Source organism: Fomitopsis serialis (assembly GCF_022376445.1).
Source record: "Fomitopsis serialis strain Sig1Antser10 chromosome Unknown B0H18scaffold_33, whole genome shotgun sequence".
Taxonomy (NCBI): Eukaryota; Fungi; Basidiomycota; class Agaricomycetes; order Polyporales; family Fomitopsidaceae; genus Fomitopsis; species Fomitopsis serialis.
This window is the reverse complement of record NW_025954993.1, coordinates 82,583-108,376: the sequence shown is the minus strand read 5'-3', so window position 1 is coordinate 108,376 and position 25,794 is coordinate 82,583. Positions and strand designations below refer to the sequence as shown.

Here is a 25,794-nt window from a genome sequence, read left to right as displayed (position 1 = left end):
AGGCACGGGCTCACGTACGAGGCGCGGGCTCACGGACGAGCGAGCGATCATGTGGACGATCGGGTTGATGAGTGAGTGGCCAGTGGGCTGAGCAGAAGAGAGCGCGGGCGACAGTGGAGAGCGTGGGCGAGAGGGTGTAGGCGGGGCGTGAGCGAGAGGGCGTGAGCAAGAGCGCACGGGCGAGAGGAACAAGGAGCGCGTGGGCGAGACAGCACATGGGCAAAACGGCACCACGGGTGAGACGACAGGCGGGTGAGACGATGGGCAAAATGACGGGCGAGACGCAGGCGAGCAAGACGGCCGGCAGGCAGCAGGAGTACAATATCAAGAGCAAGCAAGACGGCGGGCGCGAGACGGAGGTGGGACAGAGAGATGCCGAGCGTATGAATCGGTGGGCCTGCGAGACGGTGGGCCTGCGAGAAGGTGGGCCTGCGAGAAGGTGGGCCTGCAAGACGGCGGGCCTGCGAGAAGGTGGGCCTGCGAGACGGTGGGCCTGCGAGACGGCGGGGGGCCTGCGAGACGGCGGAGGCGTGTGATGGGGATAGCGTGACGAGATGGAGGGCAAGGGCGTGTAAGACGGCAGGCTCGTAAGACGGCAGGCTCGTAAGACGGCAGGCTCGTAAGACGGCAGGCTCGTAAGACGGCAGGCTCGTAAGACGTCGGGCGTGTAAGATGGCTGGTGAGACGGTAGACGGCGGGCGTGTAAAACGGCAGGTGAGACGGTAGACGGGCAAGACGGTGCAGTGCGAGCAGGACAGCAGGTGTGTGACTAGACAGGGTATGCAGGCAAGACGGTATGCGGGCAAGACGATATGCAACAAGACGGCGTGTGACATGGTGGACAGGCGACCTGGTGAATGAGAGGGCAAGGTGGCGCGTACGCAGGCGAGTATGTAGACGGGTGGCGGCGGCGTATAACCAGACGACGCGGAGCCGGGCTGTCTGCAAGGCGAGCAGCACACGCAATGTTCTTCGCATTCATCACGCAGGCTCCTATGAGGCAGGTATCAGCATAGATACATTGAATGGGAGCGTACCTGCATGTTCTGAGCTTTATGATGCTCCGCCTCGGTACACCCTTTCTTCCTCTCCATTGCAACACTCACGTTCCGATGCTCGTTTCCGAGTTGAGGCCTAGTGGTCTTGCCACAGGAGGGTTTGTTGAGGCCTTGAGGGTCGTATGGCCAGGCTGTGCGTCAAGAGGATCGCCCACATTGAACGTTGAAGTTTCCGAGCAAGTCAGTAAGTGAACGCGTCCGAACGCGCGCCTGATCGCCGGACGCGCTGCAGCACGGCGCGTCACGTTCAGGCATTCACCAACGCGAACCGATACCTGAACTGCGCCAGCCGACGCTTTGAGTATAGAAGTAGAGCCCATCCGACCATTCTGCCAGCGCGTCGCATTACAATCGGGCATTCACCAGCAAGCCGCCGTCTTAGCTGCGGCAGCCACTACCAGCATCGGACAGCGCGGCATCAGCAAAACAGCGACTTCGTCTGAAGTCGTCTGAAACATCTGACATCAGTCGAATCAGACACCTCAGACAGATCATACCCCAGGTCTGAAAAGGGTAGATTCATTTCTGACTTCAGACGCAGTGTCTGATGTCAGCTCACCTTTCAGACACTTTCAGACACGGTTCAGACCACCCGTCAGACTCGTCGGACCTCACAAACCCAATATATTTCTAGGTCACTACGCGTACTCTTACATACATGTACATGCTATGTTTGCTCGCAGTCGGCGTGTGTCGTGTTTCCGTGCCCCAGCCGCAGACTTGTCCCCGTTGACTCGCCCGCCGTCTTGCACTTGTCTCGCCCGTCCTATCCCCATGTGTGCCGTCCATTCGTCGGTCGTGTTTGCGTGCTCGGCATTTGCCCTGCACGCTCGCGGTTGCCGTGCGTCGTCGCCCGCCAGCCACGTCGCTCAACCGCCAGTCTGGTAACCCGCTCGCCTGCCCACTGGCTCGCTCGTTTTCTCGTCAGTTCACCCTGCTTGGCGGTTCCTCAAGCACTCACCCGCTCGCGCTTCCGCCCGCCCGCCCGTTCGTCCGCCCGCTCGCTCTCTCTCACACCCGCCCACACCTCCTCCTCCTCGTCCCCACGCCTGTCACTCGCTCGTCGGCCGTGTCTGCGCGCAGGGCATTGGCCCTGCGCACTCGTGGACAACGTGCAGCAGACGGGCAACTTGCATGCTCATGGCTGCCGTGCGCGTTGTGCTGTACATTGCCATTCCCTGTGTGCAGAGTCAGCTCGCCCGTTTATGTGCATTTGTACTCACAATCGGGTCCTTCCTTCGCTTGATCGGCGGGAGACTCGTTCCTGCGTGCCCTGCGCCAATCAGTCGCGGATGCGGCGGGAGCATCGTCGGGAGCGCGGGTGCGTCTGACAGCGGGTGGCCCCGTGCCTCAGGCTGATGTGCCGCAGGCAAATGCGTCATAAATGATTGCTGGCGGAAGGGAACAAACAAGTTGTGAGGGCACTGGGGACGGACGTCTGCCAGAGCCGGACTGAGGAAAGACGCACCTGATATTTTCATTCTCAAGCATGCTGTTGATGCTCTCAACACAGCTGCGCTTCATGTTGATGCTGCGATCGTCGTGTTCGGGGCTGAGCGGACGTTTCGTACCCGAAATCGGAGGTGATGCGCGAGACAGCATTGACAGCTGGCGATTGCGGTGCATCATCGTCGGCGAGTGACCTGGCCCAGGACGTGAACCGCCTGGACCGATCCACCCACCAGGAAGAGGACCGAAGCTGCGCAGGTCAGGTGGTCAGCGATACAGCGGGCCCGAACCCAATGGGAGAGAGCCTCCGCGACACCGTCGTCCTTGTCGAGGAGCCTTGCGGGCGGTGGTGGCGCGCTACCTGTCGGCGATGGCGGCACCGAACGACTTGCGCTCCCCGAGCCTGTCGAGCTAGGGTACGGGCTGCCCTTCAGCTGCATGTTGTAGTCAGCGCCATGCTCCGATGTCTCCTACCTCCTTGGTTCCTCCTTCACGCGCTTCGCAGGTGTGTATCGCTTATGCTCTTTCTCCAGAGCCTCGCCCGCCACGGCTCCCGTTCGAGCTCTGAGAGTCCTTGTCCTTCGTGCCATTCCGGCGACGGCGGTCCTTCAGCTCGGGCGTCCCAGGCATCGGCTGCTGCAGTATGCGCAGGATCTCCGACGCATGTCTGTAGCCAATTGAAAAGAGAATGGGTGGAACGACGGGGTTGGCAGGAAAGTCGCGAGTCGCAACCGTTGACATGGACGAGTGGGTGACGTGGTGCGCCTGTTTAGGGCAGGCGCCCGCGGTACTTCGTTCCTCACCGAGTCCTCCTTCCCTCCCGTCTGAGCACTAGCGCTCCCACAGTGCTCGCGTTATGTAGTATTCGTGTACCAAGGTTTATCAGGAAATAATGTAGACTACTTACTTACTAGTAGTCAAAGCTTCGTTCAGTCTATTTCGTCAGAGCCTGTGATACTAGCTTCAAGTTGTATGTACTAGTAGTAGCTTCGAAACTACGGTCTGTCGCGACTGATACGACTGACGCAACTGAGGAGACTGACGGGCTCTGATTGAGTGAGCCAAGAACGACCGGAGGCCGCGCGGAGCATAAGCGCCCAATCACGTCAGCCATGACAGCGATCTCAGACTCCGGATCAGGCCCTTCATTAGCCTCAGGTGCCGTCAGACAGTGCGCCGTTTTGCTGATGGGACGCGTCACGGCCGGGCAATCACCAGCAAGACGACGCCTTGACTGTGCCATCCGACGGCGCTTTGAGCACGCAAGAAGAGCTCAGCCGACCATTCATTTATTGATTACAATCACCAGTGCAGTAAGTACTGTATACATCCCGCCCAGGTAAATACATCATACACTTACTATGTCGGCTGTACGATCTTCATCGTACAAGCCGACGCGTCGGCCGCTGTCGGCTCATATGATGGTGTTCCGCGAGACTGCGCGTCGGCTGTAGGATGAGGATCGGTGAGAAAGCGCTGCTTGGTGTGGACCCTCCACACAACCTACGAGCCGCACACTCGAGGCCTTGGCCACAGAAGCAATGGCATGAGGTTCTTCGTTCGTGAGTGGTTCCCGACACAGTGTTGATTTGCCGCTCACGCCCGCGATCCCTCAGCGAGCAATCGAGCAGCCGACTTCATATGCGGGACAGCTACCAGACCAAGGTGCTATTTAACGAATTGCGTTATGCAGGTGCTTTTTACGTGCCCGAGCCCCCATGGCGCGTCGTCCGATGAACTCGGCAGTGCTCTTTAACTTGAGGGAACGAACGTCCAAGGCGGACGACACGCACCATGAAAGCCTCATGGCAAGGTTCGTGCCAGGGTATGCCAGCCGCTCACCGAACACGTTGAAGGGACAGCACTGCATCAGGAAAAAGCTTTTCGGGCCATAGCGCCCACTGAAACTATGTTGCCATAATAGGCATCGTAGGGCTGGTAGACGCTGGTAGACGTCAGTACCGACTATCTGCTAATCCATAGTTGTTCATAGTACAGCATAGTCGGGTGTAGGTAGGCCATAGGGATCAATAGCTTTAGCTCATCGTATATATCAAACCATTGACGAGGATACAAACACATTACTATAATAGTACGACTAATCTCACATAGCGGTGATACTCATCCGCGCACTGTAACAATGCCGAAGGTACGAGACTTGGTCCAGACTTCATTTTATATGGTTACGGACAGAGGTGACACTCCAAGCCATCAGCTATACACAGTAGACGATGTATCGGGTATCAGGGCAATAGTCCTCGACGCTCGTTCTCCAATGTGGGCCCGTACACTCCCGATCCACCCAGCTCGTAAGACCAACTCGGTACCTGCGCGCAGGGCTCGTCGAGTTCTGCATCCCCGGGCACTTGGACGGCGGGCTCGACTGCTTGCCGAGCTCCCGCTTATCGGGCTGGCACTTGCTGGGGTCGTGCTTGTCAAGCTCATCGTGGTCGCATGCGACGTACACATTCTGGTCGTGTTTGCCCTGTTGGGATTTGTCCCCATCGTGTTCGCTCCCGTCACACTCACATATCAGTCTACATCGCACTCACCTGTGTCGCACCCACCGGCGTCGTGCTCGTTGTCGGCGGGCTCCAGGTCCGTCCTTGCTGCATGTCGTCGTAAGCGTGTTGCTCGTGTTCATCCCGCACACGCTCTTCGCGCTTGTCCTCGTCGGGCCACGGTCCGTCAGGCGTGTGTATGGAGTCCATCGACACGTCGGGTGCTTCTGAGTACGCGCATCACGAGACAAGTGATTATGTTCGTCGGTAGGCATATCGAATGAAACAATGAACGTACAAGGTACACAGCCATCAGTCGTGAATGAACCGAGCACGCTAGACGTCCAGCAATGCGCGTCCGACGTCGCCGCGTGTAGCAGCGGGTACGACGTAGAAGTCGTCCCGAGTGACGGAGGGGTTGTCTTCGCGGCCAGCAAGGCGCGCGACGCACTTCTCGTTCATCAAATGCCTGCTGGCGCGGGCATTCGCAAGGGCGGCCGTGTATGGGGTGTGTCCAGTAAGGGCGTACCTTCAAAATTTGAGCTTTCGCGCTCGTTCTATCTACTCACATTGCACACACCCCCTTCCGACTTCCTCTTCGTACTCTCCTCCCATCCCTTGTGCCCCGTACTCCCGCAGTTCGCGCAGCTCTCTCGCTCGACGCGGGATTTCCAGGTGCATCGTTTGTCGTGCGGGGGTGTCGCGAGGGCCGCGGGTTCGACCAGGGGTTGCCACAGTCAAGTGGTAGAGCACAAGAGTGTGCGAGAGGGCCGCAAGATGAGGCCCATCTGTACGTTCGGGGGTTAGGCTGGAAGATGACGAAGCAGACGAGAGGCGGCTGAGCGAAGTGGGCGAGAGAGCAGCTGGCAGAGGCGCGCCGTCGTCTGCAAGTGCGAAGCGCTCGCTTCGGTGAATGCCGACTGCAGCCACAACTGCCACGACACGCCTCTCACTGCTCCAAGCCTCCAACTCGAAGTACTTACCTCCCTTCCCTCGCGGCCGCTCCCTGCCCGCCGCATATCTTCAAGACACGCGGACGGGCACGCTCCCAAGAGGCGAGGTGCACGGCACGCAGCCGTAATGAGCCTCAGTGGAGGCTCGCTAGGTGAGTGCCCCGACTCGATGGGCCAGCTGTGTACAAGTCACGCAGCAGTCGACGCCGCAGTCTTGGGTGTCGACCGCAGATGCACGACACCACGGTGGAGTAGGCCGGTCGAGGACAGCGCATACTTCGAGCAGGACACCTTCAAGCAGGCGAGCGTCGTCGAAAAGGCACGGCAGTCCGTCGTCTCTAACGGCTCCGTCCAGCTTGCCTACGCCGAGCGGCCCCCGTCAAGTCAGGCGCGCTCGTCAAAGACGTCTTACACTGACGCGCGCCATCTCTCCAACGGCTCTGCACAACCCTCGGCCTCAAACAGTCGACCGTCATTCAGTCAATCCACCTCGCCTACCACTCGACCTCGGTCATCCTCTCCGCATCTCACGCCCGCTTCCACACCGCCCCCGCAAGCGCTCTCCCTCGTCGCAACGCCCCCAAGGTCATCTCCGCCCCGCCTCCCGTCTTCTCCCAGCTCACCATCAAGTGCGACATCAATCACCCCTGCACCTGACGAAGACCCGGATGCATTCCACGTGCGCTCGACTCGTCCGCTTGCTCGCGCCCTCGTCCCCTCGCTCGCTCGCTCGCTTGCCCGCTCTCCCCCTCGTTCGCTTGCCCATCCGCCCGCTTTGCTTGCCCGCCCTCTCGCCCTCTCGCCCTCTCGCCCGCCCTCTCGCCCTCTCGCCCGCCCTCTCGCTCGCCCGCTTGCCCTCTCGCTCGCCCGCCCGCTTGTTCTCTCGCTCGCCCGCCCGCTTGTTCTCTCGCTCGCCCGTCCTCTCGCTCGCCCGTCCTCTCGCTCGCCCGTCCTCTCGCTCGCCCGCCCGCCCTCGCCGCCCTCGTTCTTTTGCTAGCCGACCCGCCCGCTTTCGCCTCTCCCGCCCCCTCTTGCCCACCTGTGAATTCTTGCCCGCTCGCGCACGCGTCCTGCCCGCTCGTTCACGCGTCTTGCCCACCTGCTCTTGTCCACTTGCTCGCTCGACCTCGTACTAGCTTTGGCGAGTACACCGGCGGTGCAAACTCTGTCAGCCCCAGCGACCTCACTGTCAGGCCCGACCGGACTGTCTCGCCCCGCTCTCGTCCGCTTCAAATACGGCTTCATGGGCAGCATCATCCGCCAGCTCGCTGTCCACCAGTTTGATGACTACTTCGAGGAATTCACCCACCTCTACGACTAACTGATATGCCAAGGAGCATGTCGAGGTGCGTGCGCCTCTACCATGCGTATGTAGGATGCTCGCCGTCGCAGCAAGACGGACGGCCGTGTTGCACCTCGCCCACATTCTCACCCACTTAGTACTTGCCTACTCACCTGGTCGACCACGCGCCTGTGTGTGCTCTGTCTATGCATACAATACTTGTTTTCGTAGTTGTAATGCTGTGTCATCTCGCAATCTATTACAATTTATATGATGTTCTTTCTGTTATATGAGCTGCCGACGACCGAGTGATCAGTATGATCCCATATTATCAGTGCTATGCTTTGAGATGTCTACTATGATGGAATATGTCTCAGTATGTTGGCTTATGGGCCTATAGTACTATCATTCTATTGTGTCCTATGCTGTTCTATGTTGACCGTGGTGGTACTATGACCTGCTACAGATCACTACAGATTCTGCAAGCATGCTATACACAGGGGGGATTGCAATGAGCCTATACCAACTATGTCCCCTATATCAGCTGACCTAGGGATTGTCATTTTTCCTGATGCTGGCAGCGGACGCCGCTGTGAGCTCTTTCAAGCGCTACATACTGCATTTGTGTCCAATCAGCCTCAGCATCCGTTGCTTCAGACTCCTGCGCCGCGGGCATGAATGTCGCTGTGAAGAAATTGTCCTGACAAGCGCGCGGCTGTCTCTTCCTGGCCGACGGACCAGTGATACCCCACCGCGCCGCCCGACATATTGGCCGGGAACATGACTGGTGAGTTATGCGCGTTCTCTCGTGATGGGCCAGTCAGCCCGAACTCAGTGCTGTCGCTCTAGGCCCCAATACTGACGTTCTCATGTGCGTCCTTGTGGACGCGCGGTCCTTTGCACGCTTGCGAGGTCAACATGCATATGACACGCCTGACAGCTTCTATACCAGATCTGTCTCGACGAGAACCCGTTGGCTACTGCTAAATTAGACGACTCCAGCGGGCTCTCGTTGATGTCCACCGTCAGTCGCACGGAAGAGTGTCGCACGGAGGAACGGTACGCATACAGCCCCTCAGTGTTTGTCGCGCGCTGACGAAGACGGCGCATAGGGTTCCTTACGCCTCGGTCCAATCGTGGCCTCCCTGTAGGCACAATGTTGCTGCCGGAATCATATACTACGTGACGGTGTCACGATGGTATGGCAATCAATGGCATGTACCTTCCCTCCCATCTTGTCACTCCACGAGCTTCCGGGCTCTTGCCGACTCGACACTGAGCGGTGTCAGAGCTGTCGCATTAGAGCACCACACTCAAATTCGGTGGCATACGTCCTCGTGTCATCACTGTGCAGCCGCATCCTCGTTGTGCTTCTGTGGCCAGCTCCGAGTCGTCGCGTGTCCCCCTTCCTGAGCTACGTGAGGCTGTGCGACCAAGTCCGCCATACGTAGCTATATTTCACCCTGCCACGTCCTCTCACTCTCTCCGCCTACGTCCGTCTCTCTACGCTAGACTGAACACCATCCGACGCTGTCATGAGCGCACCCGAGGTGCGCACCATCGTTCTTCACTGGTACAACAGGAAAGCTGACTATATCCGTGGAATGTAGAGATCGCCGGTGCCCTCGGTTTCCGGAGACAAAGCAAAGACTCCCAACCCCAATCCGACGTCGTCACCGAATATTGCCATCTGTCGAACGGGCTCTAGGGCAACCGGCGGCTCTGGAGCTGAGTTAATTAGTATCAGCAGAATTAAACAGCGACAGGAACACTTACCTGTATACACAGGAATCCGACCTGGTCGGCGCGGGAACTGCAGGAGCCTCCTCGTCGCCCCATAACACCACGCCTGCAGCTCCAGATGAGGTGAGCGTGAACAGTTATTATTTAACTGCATGCCAAGGTCTGACATACTACATCAGAAGGGTCCGAATGAGTTGCCGGATGCCGATGGAGTAAAGGATTCGTCACCAGCAGACCACTCAGCGACGAATACGATCGCGCAGCCGGACTTGGAAGCGGCTCTGTCCAAGGTTTTGAGAAGTTCATGAAGCCGCTGGAGGCGCAAGCACCGTCGGCCGTGATGGATGAAGCCGCCTTGTCCAGAGTATTCGAGAAGTACATGAAGCCGCGAGACCCGGAAACAGCGCCAGACGCGTGGCTGAAGTTAGCAGATACAGCGTGGACCTACGAAAAGGACCGTGCAGAACGATGGCGGAATGAAATCAATACACTCCTGGTCTTTGTGAGTCACGTTCACGCCTTCATTCTAGTGTTCTGGGGAAGAGCAAATGAGATAACGATGGTTCACTTGTAGGCCGGCTTGTTTTCCGCTGTCCTCACCGCTTTCGTGATTCAGTACTATGCTGTTCTGCTACCAGCACCCGACTTCAACACTGCTATCCTCGAGCTCATATCCGCGCAACTCGGTAACACGGCTACGAACACCGTTGTCGCGGCCGCCAACGCCTCGAATGCGGCGCTGGTGCCGATGATCCTTACGAACTCTTCATCTACGAACTTCAAGTTCCCCTCGCCACCCGCTGCACCTCGTTGGATCGCCGCGCTGTGGTTCGTCGCCCTCATCTTCAGTCTCAGCGCGGCGTCGGGTGCTCTAGCTGTAAATCAATGGCTGAACTTTCATGCCACGGAGCAAGCCGGGCTGCAGGACGCATCCCAGAAGGTCTGGACTTGGCAACTCCGTAGGCATGCGCTGAACAAGTGGCAAGTGGAGAACATTGCCAGCATCCTCCCGTTTCTCTTGCAGGTCGCCCTCGTCCTCTTCCTCGTCGGGATTGTGGGCTATCTCTGGGAGCTTGGCTTTGACATTGCCGTCCCGAGCACGGTCTTCGTCGGCGCCTTGCTTCTCTTTCTAGCATTCACTTCCGTGTCGCCCGCATTGGTCAACTACAGTCCCTACAAGTCTCCCCAAGCATGGTGGATATGCGAAGCTTGCAGATGGATGCGGTGGGCAGTCTACTGGACCGCCTTGCAATTATGTCACAGGGTCCTTGTCCACCTCGGAATTGGACCTCCAACTACATCCTCATCTTTGCGCGCGGATGATATATACCGACGGACGGAGAAACCCCTCGCTCAGCGGGAAGCACACGTGCGCACGCTAACGGATGCATCTGACTGGCAGGCACACGAGCAATTATGCCTGGATGACTGGACAACCCGCAGCGAAGAAAAGTCCCTACTTACGGACATCTATTCCATTGCAGACGACACAGACGTCCTTCGCGCAATGGCGACCTGCGTGCGAGCGATGCCTATCGCCCGAGCAATCGAAAATGTGACGGGGATCGGCCAAACTGTTTTCGAGGCCTTGTCGAAACGCCAGGATCCGCGTTCACGGGCGTCCGGGCCCTCTGCGTCGGAATCTGGTAGTCACCTGCAATCTGATGTTTTGGACAGCACCTCTACGGCTTTGATAGGTCGCATGGTGCTGGACACGTTCACTCGCGCACATATAGAACTTTATGACAGTCCTCTTGACTCGGAGGACTCAAACCGGCGTTGCTTAGCTGGACTTATCCGCGCTATGCCTCTCGCCGATGGGACCAAGGCCTGCATGACTTTGTTTCAGCATTTACACGATGATCAACTGTCCACGGAACAACGAAGAGCCACATTGGATGTTGTACAGAACATTTATGTGCCGGTCGACTTCCTCGCGGAGGACGGGTACGATGACACGATGCAGGAGGCGAGAAAATACGAGTGTGCGCCGCAGACAGAGCTATATCGTCTGCGCAACATTCAAAGTAAGTCAAACATCCGCTTCAATCACAAAGGGTGTAAGCTGAAATTCGGCATAGACTGGAAACTCGTGCAAGCTGCACTCACGGCAGTATACGCACACCATGACCCCGTATCCACCATCCAAATCACGACAACCGTTCTGGCCATATGCATGTTGTCCGTCAAAAACGAGCACACATTGCCAGCCGAGCCGTCAAGGGGAGCTTACCTGGCCGACATGCTCCACCGATTCGACGAGCACTTGGCTACCCTCCGCCGCAAGGACCTGCGAGACGCTGTGCAACTCCTCCCTCCCGCGGCCGTATACGGACTCGATTGGGTGTTGTGTCGCATGGCCTTCGAGGACATCTATGGATCCTTGAGTACGACCAAGATTCACCGGAACCTCATGATGTCGACAAATCACATCGCGCGGCGACTCCAGTGGCTGCTAGAACGCGATGATTGGACGCCGCCAGGGACGGTCCAAGGGTTTCGCGTTCGCTTGCAATTCTACGTGGAGTGGACACAACGGCGCCTAGAACAATTTTATCGGATGGACTGGAAAGACTGGTCAGTCATCTTCGACGCTCAGGGTGTCAAAGACGCACTGACACTTGCAACAGCAAAGGATGGCTCGAATGCGCTCCAGATGAGCCCGAGAGCGAAGGCGATCGACGCGTCGACTCCCCGCAGACGACTGACTCAGAGCCTACATCGGAAGCTGTGGACGAGCAGGAGCCGCCGGAGTCGCGAATGGACAGTCCGAAGCGATCTACAATGCGATTTATGTAAGTGGTGAACCTTGCATTCCACTCGTTCAATCGTCGCTGATCATCCCTCTAGCCGTGATGTCTGGGGAAGATTCAGAGGGACTGCAGCGCAGGAGCCCGACGTGGAGATGCGAGCCGTGGATGCAGCACCCGATGCACCCGGTGCGACGGACACTGCACCGCCAGCCGTCAGCGGCGCCCCGCCGGTGATCGCTACGACGCCCGGCGAATCGCAGGAAGCGCAGGACGCGGCCCAGACCGAGCTTTCACAGCCACGAGAGGATACCGAACCGCGTGCAGACGATTCGGATTCCCCGCGCGAAGTAGTAGACGCAGGAATGTCTGGGAACGAAGGTCGTCAGGACAAACTCGCAGGCGCGATCGAGCACGCGAAGCAACATCAAGGCGGCGGCGCGCGTTCGAGTCAGGAGGGATCAGTTGCACCGGGCGACGCACCTACACGATCGCCCGAGTTGCACCGCGAGCCGGGCAGCGCGAATCAGAACAAAGGCTGATTCGGAGGACTCACGATTGCAGTATCGACGTGTACTAGTACGTCGTGCGTTGCTGAATAGATCGACGCCGAATGCTGACGTTCATCGCAGGCGGACAGCGTGCGCCGGGTTTTGACGAGTCATGACCTTCGATAGACGAATATCTCGGTGCAGAACGATGTCTTGGGCTGCGATGGGCTAATTTCGCGTTTACTCTGGTTCTCCGTACAGCTGTTCATGATGCTTGTGTCAGCTATGGACTCGGAGGTCTTGATACACATGGGCTTACTGAATGTATTCCACGATACGCTTGTGTTCGCCGAACACATTGCCTGGAGCTTCCGCGAACGGGGCTTGCTTGCCGATATCTATGTTTGCTGTGTATTAGTTCGCTCGGTACGAATCGCCTCCCGTACGTTTGCTTGGAATTGTTGTTGGACTATTGTATACCAATATGACGTGCCATGTTCCGTTGAACGGTTTGCGACAAGCGAGAGCGGAGGGGTGAAAAGAGTCATATTGTGAGTTCTGGACATACTTCGCCACGACCGTTACATATACTGTGACGCCGCGTCCACTAGACGATGGCCGCAGTTCTGTATGCTACCCTTGAGATAGCAATGCCCGTACGTCGCGCCGGAGTGACGGACCTGCCTCGGTCACTGCTACACCGGCATCTGCGTAGACAGGTAAGTCATGAGTTAAGCATACCGCAGTCTCGTCCCCTCGTCATCACCACCTCCCGCTCTCACGAGCCTCGTACCGGCGACTCGAAGCCTTCCACTCTCCTCTGGAACCCGTGCACTCATGCCTGGACGCGTGGCGGAAGGGCGCCACCTTCGACGCGGTACCACTTGACGCGACTGTCGAGCGTGCAGCTGGTTCAGTCGAGGAGGCGGATGCTGGGCGGCACTCGCGGATGAGTTGACGTTGAGGGATAGACATTGAGGGATAAAGAAGCGAATGTATACAACCGAAGGGATCTGTAACGAAGCAGGAAGACGAAAACTGTAGACGAACGAGACAAGACGTACCGCCGGCAAGAGGCCTCAGAGACACTGGCGGTAGGAGCTCAAGCGACGTCATCCCGACTCTTTGACTCGGACCACCTAGACTAGGGGTTCCACCGGTGTGTATGCGCACGAAGGCGGGGAGACTTGGAGTCCAGGACGACCCCGAGGCGTTGAGTGTGACGTCAGCTCGTCCCGCCCGTCATGCGCCCGTATTCTTGCGACGGCGGCGTGCTCCTTCATGCGACCCAGGTGATGCGTGTGCAGCTCAAGTTGCGATATCGACTGAGGGTCGGGAAGGACTCGGAGGAGCAAGCGCCAACTGAGCTCGTCGAGGGCACTTCCCGTCCGCCCGCCGTCTCCGACAATCGTCCGAGGCGCGTCTTGGGCGCGTCGCAAACCCTCGCTCCCCTCCACTGACGACAGCGAGCCTCAGCAAGAACTCTTGGGCACTTTCTTCTCCTCGCCATACTTCGCTGGCAGTCGCCGTTCACGTAGCCGCTGGATCAAATGGCACCCACCTCAAGAGCCCCGGCGCCTCTGCTGCACTCCTCCCCCGCTACTCACCCATACTCTACGCAGGTGACCTGCGCACGCTTCCTCTGGCCCCGCTCATGAATACAACTTGAAGACCTCTCGCTACATTATCTTTCGTCCCTGGCCAGTCCTCGCATCCGCCCTCCCAGCAATGTCGACCGCTGAACGGCATCAGTCCCACCAGCGTTAAACCCGCATCTCGGTGCGCTCCTACCCATCGGTATCCGGCTTGCTGTGAGCATACTCACTTACGAGTCTCTCGACTACCTGAAGTAAGCACTGTCAGGTCCTTTGCTGGAGTAACCCTCCTGTTGATTGTCGAGTACCGTGGGCGAAGCCGCATGCGTGTCTTCGCTCGTTGTCCTTCAAGTGGTAGTGGTCGGCCAGGGCAGTGATTACGGGTGAGTACCGCGCCTCTGTAACGCGCAACGGACGATAACGTGAGCCGGGACATGATGACAGGTAAGGCTACGTGCCAGCGAAGCTAGTTCAAATCCGGACATGTGCCACTGGTAAGTAGGTTGTCCGGAATCATGCCTCGCCTTCAGATCTGACTCACTCTCTGCTCTTCTCGCGCCCGGTATCGCCATAAGCATCCGCTGCCTTGTCGACTGGCACTATTCCTACGAGACTACGCTTCACAGAGTATGCACTCGACTCAAGTGCGTAGTAGCATCGGCTGACCGGCGGCGGGTCGACAGGGACGTCCGTCACTCGAGGCAGAGTGTCGATCAAGAGACACTGTGACGGAGTGGATCCTGCCTCACTCCGCCGAGCCCCGCGCGCGATCGAACGTGGTATTACCCGAGTATTACTCCAATCCAGCCGTTTCACCGGCACCACAACACAAGCTGCGAGCGATCTACCACGTCCTTTTCCCCCGACTACATGCTCTTCATCCACGGCGGCCCACCGATTCACACACCCAGTGCGGCGCAGGCGCTCTGTTAGCGAATCATCTTCCTCGAAGATGAGTTTATGCGCACAGAGGTCGCTGCCGGCTCACTCGAATGATCCATCCAATCTTCCTCGCTGTCGCGGCGACCCCCACTGCATCTCTGTACGTCATGTGGACTCACGATGTACACCCGCGCCTCCAAGACCAGTGCATACAGCCGATTCGGTCCCTGCGGCGGACGTACTCGGCGTCGGTGCCCGGGATGAACAGTATCTAGTGTGGTGAGTTCAATCTGTCTCTAGCGCACAACGCTGCGCTAATCGATGTCCTCGTCGTTGGATACATGCAACGGTAGCATGTAATCATCTGCAACCCTATAATCCCACTCGCGCAGGCTGCCGTATCGTGTGTAGTCTTCATGCGATCAGGTCTGATCATTGTTTGGTGCGCGCAATTCTTGGTTGTCTATCGTACAAGTGTTGTCATCGGATCAACCCCATCAGTACCTTCCAGACTGCCATAACTGGAGGTCAGCCATCTCGAATCGAACGCGAGGCTGCGCAGAACCCGCAGATTAGATAATAGCCCAGCCCAAGGCGGTCCGGCGATCGAGGAGGCCCAAAAAATGAGGTACGTTTCAACTCTTGATTCAGCGCCGCGCTGGCTGTTCATATCTTTCTGCGTACCTCATAGGGACCCGACGCGTCGTTTGCGACGGGTCCCATGTCCTCAAGACGGAAGGCTGCATCCGACTTGAAGGTCCCGGTAGACGATGTACCGTCCCGGAAGTATGGAGCAGCTCGCAGGGCGGCGACGAAGGCTGTCCGGACGCGGATTGAGGTGCGATCCTCGTTTTTCGCGGCGACATTTGTGTCTCCGCCATTGCGATGTTTGCGCGCACAAACTCCGTATTTCGTAGATACAGGACCATACCACTCCCTACGTACAGTCTCTGACGCTGTCAGTGGTTGCTCATTGACTGATGCATCGTACGTCGCCGATACACACCTGGGTATTACTTTACGCCATGTATTCAGTTGCTCGTAGGACGGATAGATGCCGTCACCGGGAAATTGAACGATGGACCCCAGCTATGCGCGACACGCAATGGGCATCGGTCCTGTGTCGACGTGGCTCGCTTATAGTGGTCTGTGGAGGAGCGATAAGTGGTCGGGCACAGCCGCGGGCGACCGGTAGCGATGCGATCTTGCGCGCTCCACGGACGGACGCTAAATTTAGTTCCGCGGCTCGACGAGTTCCTGACGTCAGACCACTCACACTGGTTCAAGTCCCTGGACGCTGCCTCGACCTCTCACACAGCAGCATCGACTCGACCAGCGGACGAGCAACGCGAGGACGGACGCGCACGGACGGATGCGGCGTGAGGACACGCGTGGTACCGTATTACCTGGGTAAGTGTCTCGAATGCTCACGCACGACGCTGCCTCATCGTACGACAGCTGCATCCCCGTTGCGATTTCTACTTCGTATTGCATCCAACGTTCCCCCTGTCGTCCTCGGTCGCTCACCACTCTCGCTCTCCCAATCTCGCCGCCTCTACGCGCCGCCCACGTCGATGCGGACCACAGTCGCGTCTAGCACCCGTGGGCTGCTGTACGACCAGTGTTCGTGAACGCATAGCCTACGATACGCGTTTCACGCTTTCCAGCTCGGTATGCGCGACTTGGTTGACTGCTCTGCAGCCCGCAGAATGGCCTCCTGAGCTGGCGGCGCTGGAGAGGGTTGAGTGGCGGTACGTGTCCGTGTCTCGTGTGCCGCGATCTTCACTGACGACGGGCGAGCTACGTCAGTAAGCACGATGTCAAGATGAGGACGCGACGTACGTATCGGGGACACGAGCAGGGCGGACGGGTTGGACTAGACGAGACGTGGAGAACGGACACGGGAGCTGGCGGACGCGTCAGACAGTACGAGCATCAGCGCACGCACGGACGCACCTCGCTGAAGGGTGGACGCGCACACCGACGCGTCGGGATCCACTCGCCGTACTGCGACGTACGCCGGGCGACCTGGGATGAGAAAGGTTATCAACGACGGACTCAGACGGAGGAAGGACGTGGCCGGAGTTGGAAAGCTGGGTGCGCGTTGCGCGGGAGACGAGGATGGGAGGCAAGACGGAGGAGGGAAATAACGAGCAGAGAAACGTGCGAACACAGGTTATCTCCTTGTCCACGGCCTCACGAACGACAGAAACACGGACCGACGGACGTCTTGAAGACATCCGCACGCACCACGACCGAGTCCTGTTGGACGCCCGTTTCGTGGTTGATGCTGGCCGGTGGATGAGGCGGCTTCCACCACTCAGTTACCTACACTCTCCGACGCGTGGTGGGGACGCGTGGTGGGGACCAATCCACGCTAGGTGGCACGGTGAGTGGTCTCTGCCCGTGAGTGCACCGAGGCTGACGAGCCATCTCGCCTGCGTCCTGAGCTGTCACACGCGGCGAGGCCCACCGCGTACTGGGACACGCGCCGTCGCGCGCAACGGTCGGTAGGTTCGTCAGGTCATACGGCGCGGTGCTACCCAGACGGCATCTGCCTCTCATCAGCATAGAGGTGCAGGACGCGCAACGTCCTCAGACGTCGGCGTCCAGGTTGGCCGTTCGCATCGAACCGGCTCTCTGGGCTCGCTCGACCGAGCGATTTACATGGTGACCCGGGTCTCCCAGAATGTATCCGCGGATTCCCGGGTCTCCTCATGCGCGTGCCGTGCTGGTTCGTGCAACGAATTGCGCCGGTCTACCGGGGAAAGGCGGCGGCTGAGGTGCGAGGCTCCCATCATACCTTGACTCGGCGTCCGCAATCGAGACGAGCTCCACATGTACCCTGCCATGGCATTTTCCCGGCGAACGACTATCAGGCTGATCCGACCTCGCTGCTTATTACTCGAGTATCGAGCGTGCGTGGGCGCATTGTCGACTGACTACAAACGACAGTACTGCATGTACTAGTACATACTCGAGTCCTCCTGTAACCGTGCACGTCCCCCGCCCTATATATTTCTTGAGAAGAATTGTGAATGACCGAATGCAATAAACTTACCGATGTTGAACTGAGGATGCGGCACCTGGGACGTACTACGACAATGTGAGTCAGTGGACGACGAGAGAATCCGTACAATTTGACAGGCCTGGGCCTGTTGCGAGGTACTCGGCCGTGTCTTATGGACGGTATAGGATGACGCCGTAGGAAAGCATATGAGCGGAAGGCACAGATATACCGGGACGTGATATGCACTCTCGCGATGTAAATCGTTAATGGCGTTGCTCAGGAGAGGGTGCGTTGTTGTGACATGAGTGGCGAGCATAGCTGTCTTGTGGTTGTGCGTGGCCGACAATGCGTCAGAACGGAAGGGCCTTGTCGTCGTGCGCACAGCGGCAGAATGATAGCACATTCCTACTTAGACGGTATCGTATAATGAGAGCAAGCAAAATGTGAGAATTGAAGGCAACAAGGTCAAGTAGAGCACCCGTTAGAACCTGCCCCGCAACGTGTCCCGCCAGGAAACCCGTCCGTCCTCCCATTCCTTCGCGAGTTGGCCCACGAGCGAGGATCTGGCCTTGCCCTCCATGAATGCCCGGCTTGTGCAGATGACCATGCCGCGTTTGCAGCGCGAGAGCATGACATTTAATCGTCGCAAGTTGGCGAGGAAGCCAAGTTTGTCCGCACGATGGATGGAGATGAGGATGTATGCTTGCTCGTTGCCTGACCGTACGTTGACGTGTCAACCGAGCGTCCGCTAAGCACAGCCTGTTTCTCACCTTGGAATGAGTCGACGTTGAAGCACTTGTTCTCCCAAGCGAGTTTTGCATTTTTAAGCTTTTGCTCCAGGACATTGCGTCGTGATGATGCGGTATGTCTTCCCTTCATCATGAAATTTTCTCGCGACCACGACGATGGCAGTAGCCTCTGCATCATTCTGCGATGCAACTTCATCAGCGCACGTTTCTATACTGGTGAGCATGGCGCTTACGACCCAACTGCCTATTCGCGCAATTGGGTAGAGTGGACGTCGTTCAGCGTTGAGAACGGAGTGTGCGAACATATCAGAACAGGTCCACCGCGCATGACTTGATGGGTGCCGCGTATACAATTCACGAGAGTTGTTGGACTGAAGCACTGCAAGTGAGCGACAACGGGTGTACCACGCCCGAGCTTGAAACCTTATCTGGGGTACGCCGTGTGCATCAGAGGACGACGAGCGACGGATGGAGAGGTGAGCACCGACTACGACCCGTCCGCGAAGCGATCATACTCACCTCCCGTGTCACGACAGCTGGCATCCTTCCACTGGCTGGTCATACAAATATGGGGCTAGCAAAGGAATACGTTGTCAGCAAAGACGGAATACACGAGGTGAGATGCCACGTACCGCCTTTCAGCCAGGTCCATCTGCGTCTTGTTTTCCCGCAGGCACACCCAACGCTTCTCCGCGCTGCCCTCCTAAGCCACGAGCTCGACTCCGACGCTGACGCCTGTACACGGAAGCGTAACGCGGTCTTCGAGGATCAAACGTTCGAAACCACTACGGCGTGGTCTTGCTAAATGAGGAGTGGCGGGCGGAGCAGGGACCGGGGGCTGTGTCTGCGAATCGAGGACACGGAGATGACGCCTGCAGTACGTGCGTGGTCGGCTGAAAGAACTTCGAGTGTCGGCGAAGGTGGGATGATGCAACCCTCGCATCAGCGTGGGACCTTACGTAGCTCACACCGTGAATACGCACCTGCGACTACTCTCCGAAAGCCACGCGTCCCCGCAATTCGTCTGGAGCTCCCGGGAGGAGCAAAAGGCGATAGCCTCCCCGGTTCCGTCCTCATGCACACGGAGCCGAACGTGTAGTTGCCACGGGGAGACAGGTTTCCGCGTTGCGGCGTACGAGGCGTTTGACGTGGCTCGCCGACGTCGTGGACACTTCCTAGGGCGATAAACGACATAAGCGTCGAGTCGGACGTCTCAGGTGCACGACAACAGGATGGAACATACCTCGTCGACGTTCGAAGCCATGGCGAGCTCCGCTGGAAGGTGTGGGCCCACCCATCCCCGTCACCGCGCTGAAGGAGCGCGAACGCGTGGTCTGGCGGTGAAAACGAGACACGGTAGACTCGGACGCACTTGTCTTGGATGGCGACGAGAAGGCGACAGTGTCGGATGCGGGTCTGAGGTGTAGTTCCCAAGATTGGAAGGATTTCGGGCTATTCGTGAGCAGGTACCTGTGTTCGACCGAGCCTTGCGATGGTCAGGCAGAAGACAGGTTGCTCGACAAGCAACCGCCGTCCGTTCGACGGCCCCGCCGATCGGAGATCCCTGCGGCGAGGTCACAAATACCTACGGAAGATGCTTCAGCGACCTGTCAGTGTGCATAGTGCAGGGTAAGGTGGACGCACCAGAGGTTCTAGTATAGGCTACACCACATGCCCAGGTGATGCCGAGCCGACGGTGAGTTTGGAAGCCGTCCAACAGCCTGCACGCGAGCGTGACCGCGTACTGCGCGTGGAGCATCATATCAAGAGAGAGTTCGACTGCGAACAACGGGTCTGCTTGAAAGATCCGCGGACGTTGCTCCAGGAGACAAGGGCGAGTCCGGGCCACGCTGAAGTGCTCAAATGGCAAGGAAACGAGTCCCGGAATGCCTAGAAGTCGACTGCTCATCATCGCTTGCGCCGCCGACAGTGAGCGCGAAGGACGAACCTGGAACCGTATGCGAAGGCAGCGATTAAAGGCCGTACCGTCTATGAGAGAACCACTGACAGGTTCTGCCGACTGCCCGAGGCTACTGTCGAAAGTTATGCTACACGGCGAAACGGGAGGAACAGAAGTTGGCGGACGACACTTTAATGTCTACATAGGGCGGCACCTAGCCCTCAGTGATAATAACGGGAATAAACAAGGTTCCGTCAATGTATTTTCAACCCCGCTGCGCATGATCTCAGAAATCTGTTGGACAAAGGAGATCGATATGACGAACCTGGATGAGTTTCAAGCGAACATGGTCGAAGAAGAACCCCGCCTTGTCGCCGACGATCGTTGGCTGGTCGAAGAGTCGGGGCCGAGACGTTTTTCCTCGGTGGAAACCAATGTAACTGTAGGACCGAAGGACAGTGGACTGCGAGGCTGAGAGCAGAGGCATATTGAAGAACGTCGGTGTTGTGTTGTTACTGTGAGGGTGGAAAGATAAGCGGGACGAGAAATGAGATATGGTGTGTTGCGTAGCGTACCAGGATGCGTCCACTACGCGCCGCGACCGGCACTCTCCTGCTACAGCAAAGATTCTCGTTAATTTACGTCGCGACAGTCTCGAATATGACCCCGTCCACGCCAGCGGTACCCTTCGAGGTATGATGAACGCTGACTGTGTTACCGTCGCCTTCCTCGTGTATACAAAGTCTCCAGCGGGGGAGCTCCCATCGGCCTGCTAAAGCAAGAATTGACAAAACAAAATGCATAGCGCACGTCACGTACGCACGGCGCTGTCCGCCAGACTGGGCGGCCGTATGTATGCGCCTATGGAAGCCGGCGACAGGCCGTCCAATGGCCACGGTCAAGCTCGCGACCGCGCCTCCAGGAGCCGCCAGTCACTTTTGGCATAGATCTATGAGCACATCGCAAGGAGGGTGAGAAAGGTGACTCGCATCACCGCGTGCTACTCTACTCACCGAAGTCCAGCCCTCCTCGTCCAATCCGAGTCCCGAATTCCCCTGCGTTTCCCGGCCTACTCAACGGCCATCTCCCCCACATGTCGTCATTCCAACACGACCGCTGATGCGCGGCGCGCCATGATCCCTGCGTTCCTCATCCGTGGCTTGAGGGTGTACTAGAGAGTTTTGGCAGCAACTGTGAAAGTTCACGCCACCACCAGACCACAGCTCCGACACCACCGATCTCTGTCAGATCTGCGGTGGGCGTGACACGGGCGTTACCGGCCAGCCCGCCCTCCCGAGCGTCATCCGTGAGCGAATTGCCATGAATAGTAGGAGTGTCACGGCCCGTCTGTCGCAACTTTCTTGCAGGGGTTATAATGCAATACAATCCACATTTTCCTGGACACGTTTTAATGTGTGGTAATCAACGCGAAACTCATTGAAATACGCATTGTAATGTCATTGGAATGCCATTCGGATCAGCCGGCGGTGATTAGATAGCATTGCATGGCAGCTTTTGGATGCATTTTGCATTGAAATGCTATTGGAATTTACGTGGAAAGATAGCATTGCCATTTCAATTTCCGCGCATTAGAAACCCGGAAAGAAAGTTGTGACATCACTCGGCGTCACACTCTCGACCAGCCCCACGGAGCCCCACCACCACCAGACCTCAGCTCCACCTCCACCGTTCAATTCAACTTCAACAGTTGTTTCCAAAACTCTCTACTGCGGAGTAGCGATGAGCAGTCGAGGAGCAGCAGCAGCAGAGACACGCGCACTGGCAGCGACTGGTGAAGATGTGATCTTAGGCGCCCCGCGGATGCTGATTACTCATCGGACATGACAGCAATCATGACAGCCACCGTGACTCGGACTGCCGCCACTGCGTCTGAGACAGGCCCCTCTCTGACCGCGACAGAGGGGGGCGGTCTCCCCGCTTGCCTCGCGGTACGTACAATTTCTCTGAACACGCACAACACGCGCATAGGGACCAGGGTACACACCCCGCTTCAAGCCTCCTCCGAAGTCTCGCGTAAGTAGGCATGCGGGCGGGACATCGAACGCCCGGAGCTTGTCGCCGCTCATTTCACCCTCCCAAGTACCAACCAATTACTACTTACAGACTCCATAGGTGGATGTCACCTTGGACCTTTGACACGACTTCCGAGCCACACACTCGAGGCTTTGGCAACAGCAGCAGGGGCACGGGTTTCTTTGTTCGGCGTGAGTGGTCCCCGACACATTGCTGACTTCCTGCTCACGTTTGCGATCCTCAGCAAGCAATTGAGCAGCCGCACTTCATAAGTTACACGGGACACCTACGTACGAGGTTAGCCCGGTAAAAGCTTCTATTCAAGGAACTATCTAACTAGTACCTTCTACACGTCAGGGCCCCAGTGGCGCGTAGTCTGATGTATTCGGGAACACTCGCTATATGGCGACGAATGTCCAAGGCGACACGCACCATGGAAGCCCCACGATAAGGTTCATGCCAGAATATGCCATCCGCTCGCCGAACAGATTGAAGCGACGGCCGCAGCGGCGGCGGTGCGCTCTTTCGAACACTACTGTCATTAATGCCGCGTCGAACCAGCATTGATTACTTACGAGCTTTCTTCCAGCGCCGTGCGCATAACTGTCACTATGAGGGAACACTGATACAAATGTCCCGACAGGCGCGCGGTTGTCTCATTCCCGGCCGATGGGCCAGTGATCCCCCGCCGCACAAGCCTACTGCTGCCCGACATCATATTGGCTGCGAATATGACTGGTGAGTGACTAGCGATGTGTGGTGGACCAGTCGGCGCGAAATCAGTGCTGTCGCGCTATGTAGGCTCCGAATACTTACCAGTGTTCCAATGTGCCTCATTGGGAACACATGGTCTCTTGCACACTTGCGAGGCGAACATGCTTACGACCACACCTGACAGCTTCTATACCTCCGTCTCGACGGGAACCCCTTGCTGACGCTAAATGAGACGACTCCAGCAAGCTCCCATTGATGTTTATTGTCAATTTCACGGACACATGGTACGCATACAGCCCCTCACCGTTTGTTCCGCGTTCATGAGGACCACGCATAGGCCATTGTCCACTCGTTGTTTCCCTGTAGGTACATTGGTCGCCGCCGGAACCATATAATCCGTAACAGCGTCACCATGTTATCGCGTAAATGGCATGTACCCTTCCCTCTCATATCACAGTGAGCGTCCGGATCCTTGCGGGCTCGACACTGAACGGTGCATTGGCTCGGACTCGGTGGCGTGCGTCCTCGCGTCGTCAACGTGCAGTCCTCGGTGCGCTTCTGTGGACAGCTCCGAGTCGTTCAATGCGTGTCCCCCACCCTTAGCTACATGAGGTTGCGCGTCCTCCTTCGCCATATGTAGCTAGCCCTCTTGCGCTCTGCCTCGTCCGCTCGCTCTCTCCGCCCACTTCCATCTCTTTGCACTGGACTGATCACCATCCGACGCTGTCATGAGCGCAACCAAGGTGCGCATCGTCTTTAGTCACTGGTACAATATGAAAGCTGATTGAGTCTGCTGTGTTCGTGGAACGTAGGATTCGTTGGTGCACTCAGTTCCCGGAGGATACGCTAACATTCCCGACCTCAATGCGACGTCGTCACCGAATAACAACATGCGTCGAACGAGCTCTGGCAAAAACGGCGGCCCTGACACTGAGTTTCCAGTGAGTATCAGCACAATCGAACGGCGAACAGGATCCCTTACCTGTCTACACAGGCATCCAACCCGGTCGGCGCGGGCACTGCGGGAGCCTCCTCGTCGCCCCACGACACCATGCCTGCAGGTACAAATGAGGTGAGCGTGATTAAGCGACCATTCAACTGCGTGTCAAGGTCTGACATACATCGTCAGAACGGTTTGAATGAGCGGTCGGATGCCAGTGGAACGAAGCATTCGTCTCAGTCGGCAGACCACTCGGCGAAGGATCCGATAACGGCGTCGGAAATGGAGACTATTATGAATAACGTATTCGAGAGGTTCATGACGGCACGGGAGCCGCAAACACCGCCGGCCGTGATGGATGAAACTGCCTTGGAGAAAGTATTCGAGAAGTACCTGAAGCCGCTGGACCCGCAAAAGCAAGAAGACGCGTGGCCGGTGCTAGCGAAAGAGGTCTGGTCCTACGAAAAGGAGCGTATAGAACGATGGCGGAACGAAATCAGTACACTTCTCGTCTTCGTAAGTCGTGTCCATGTATTTATCAATGTGCAATGTGACGAGTCGATGCTGATCTACCTGTAGGCGGGTCTGTTCTCCGCCGTCCTCACTGCCTTTGTTGGAGCATACTACGCCATTCTGCTGCCACCGCCTGACTTCAACACGGTCATCCTCGAGCGCATTTCAGAGCAGCTCGGCAATACGTCTAGCAACCCCGATGTTGCACCTGCGAGCACCTTCCCTTCTGCACCCCCTGCACCTCGATGGATCGCTACCCTGTGGTTCGCTTCTCTGGTCCTCAGCCTCGGTTCGGCCTCAGTCGCTCTGGCTGTCAACCAATGGCTGAACTTCCACGCGGAGCAATCGGGATTGCGAACTACGCAACAGAAGGTTCGGACCTGGCAACTCCGTCGGGATGCCCTCACACGGTGGGGGGTGGAGGGCATCGTCAGCCTCCTCCCCTGCCTGTTGCAGGTGGCTCTCATCTTATTCCTCGTTGGGATTGTGGGCTATCTGTGGGTGCTCGGACCCGACATCGCCGTCCTGAGCACGGTCCTCGTCGGCATCTTGCTAGTCTTTCTGGTATTCACTTCCGTTGCTCCCGCATTGGTTCACTACAGTCCTTACAAGTCGCCCCAAGCATGGTGGATATGTGAGGCCTGCAGACGGGCGCGGTGGCTCCTTGGCCAGCTGCTCCAGCTGTGCCTATCCCCTATTAGCTGTTTTGCAGAGTTTTGGCAATGCACGGGCTCTTTCATGTCCAGATCCTGGGGAGTGCTTTGCCAGTGGAAGATTGCCACGAGCAAGACCATCCTGTCTCTGAAAGGGTTGACCAGCCGGGAGCATCTTCGCGGTGAGTGAGACCTGCACTGTGACTGCGGAAGATCCGGAGGTTGCAGTGGTGACTGATAACGCCATTAGATATCCTCCAGAGTGATCTTGTTTTTGTACGAAGTCTCATGTCGACATCCAACTGGCTGGCGCATGAACAGTTATATCTGCGTACCAGGCCCGGTGATACCCCCAAGGAAGAAAAGTCCCTTTTCTCGGACATCTATCACATTGCACAGGACACAGACGTCCTTCGCGCGATGGCAACCTGCGTGCGAGCGATGCCTATCGCCCAAGCAGTCAAGAACGTGACGGATATAGGTCAAACTGTTGCTACCGCCTTGTCGAAACGAGAGGATTCACATTCACGAGCGTCTGGGCCCTCTCGTCCAGTTCCTGGTAATCAATTGCTATCTG

General features: G+C 57.5%; 7 protein-coding genes across 7 annotated transcripts; 3 read left to right on the top strand and 4 right to left on the bottom strand.

Moving 5' to 3' along the window:
• Positions 1 to 1,927: 1,927 nt before the first annotated feature.
• Positions 1,928 to 3,248, bottom strand: B0H18DRAFT_1119154 (uncharacterized protein; the record flags this gene model as incomplete). Its single annotated transcript, XM_048033907.1, has 9 exons — positions 1,928 to 1,966; positions 2,020 to 2,107; positions 2,160 to 2,236; positions 2,282 to 2,413; positions 2,469 to 2,589; positions 2,630 to 2,757; positions 2,798 to 2,941; positions 2,982 to 3,004; positions 3,056 to 3,248. The coding sequence occupies 9 exons, from the start codon at positions 3,246 to 3,248 to the stop codon at positions 1,928 to 1,930; spliced, it is 945 nt and encodes a 314-aa protein (XP_047893364.1).
• A 1,128-nt stretch (positions 3,249 to 4,376) lies between these two features.
• B0H18DRAFT_359323 (uncharacterized protein) lies at positions 4,377 to 5,431 on the top strand. Its single transcript, XM_048037747.1, has 2 exons — positions 4,377 to 4,445; positions 4,501 to 5,431. Exon 2 carries the CDS (start codon positions 4,648 to 4,650, stop codon positions 5,290 to 5,292), a length of 645 nt encoding a protein of 214 aa, XP_047893363.1. The 5' UTR covers positions 4,377 to 4,445; positions 4,501 to 4,647; the 3' UTR covers positions 5,293 to 5,431.
• Positions 5,432 to 8,671: 3,240 nt separating this feature from the next.
• On the bottom strand, positions 8,672 to 9,593 carry B0H18DRAFT_1007311 (uncharacterized protein; the record flags this gene model as incomplete). Its single annotated transcript, XM_048028724.1, has 4 exons — positions 9,561 to 9,593; positions 9,166 to 9,488; positions 8,854 to 9,109; positions 8,672 to 8,793 (listed from the first exon to the last, which is right to left on the bottom strand). Coding segments are annotated over exons 2-3 (296 nt in total), but the record flags the coding sequence as incomplete, so codon positions are not given.
• On the top strand, positions 9,366 to 10,178 carry B0H18DRAFT_876746 (uncharacterized protein; the record flags this gene model as incomplete). Its single annotated transcript, XM_048040509.1, has 2 exons — positions 9,366 to 9,488; positions 9,561 to 10,178. Coding segments are annotated over 2 exons (741 nt in total), but the record flags the coding sequence as incomplete, so codon positions are not given.
• A 1,755-nt stretch (positions 10,179 to 11,933) lies between these two features.
• On the bottom strand, positions 11,934 to 12,721 carry B0H18DRAFT_1007308 (uncharacterized protein). Its single transcript, XM_048028723.1, has 2 exons — positions 12,369 to 12,721; positions 11,934 to 12,315 (listed from the first exon to the last, which is right to left on the bottom strand). Exon 1 carries the CDS (start codon positions 12,584 to 12,586, stop codon positions 12,398 to 12,400), a length of 189 nt encoding a protein of 62 aa, XP_047893360.1. The 5' UTR covers positions 12,587 to 12,721; the 3' UTR covers positions 11,934 to 12,315; positions 12,369 to 12,397.
• A 5,474-nt stretch (positions 12,722 to 18,195) lies between these two features.
• On the bottom strand, positions 18,196 to 18,593 carry B0H18DRAFT_876695 (uncharacterized protein; the record flags this gene model as incomplete). Its single annotated transcript, XM_048040501.1, has 2 exons — positions 18,196 to 18,428; positions 18,485 to 18,593. 2 exons carry the CDS (start codon positions 18,591 to 18,593, stop codon positions 18,196 to 18,198), a joined length of 342 nt encoding a protein of 113 aa, XP_047893359.1.
• A 5,812-nt stretch (positions 18,594 to 24,405) lies between these two features.
• On the top strand, positions 24,406 to 25,407 carry B0H18DRAFT_876753 (uncharacterized protein; the record flags this gene model as incomplete). The annotated part of the gene is made up of 2 exons (XM_048040510.1): positions 24,406 to 24,567; positions 24,631 to 25,407. 2 exons carry the CDS (start codon positions 24,406 to 24,408, stop codon positions 25,405 to 25,407), a joined length of 939 nt encoding a protein of 312 aa, XP_047893358.1.
• Between the last annotated feature and the right edge of the window lie 387 nt (positions 25,408 to 25,794).

Coding starts and splice junctions, on each gene's coding strand:
- B0H18DRAFT_1007308 (XM_048028723.1), bottom strand. CDS start 12,586: ATGTGTTCGGCGAACACAAGCGTATCGTGGAATACATTCAGTAAGCCC.
- B0H18DRAFT_359323 (XM_048037747.1), top strand. CDS start 4,648: ATGCCGAAGGTACGAGACTTGGTCCAGACTTCATTTTATATGGTTACG.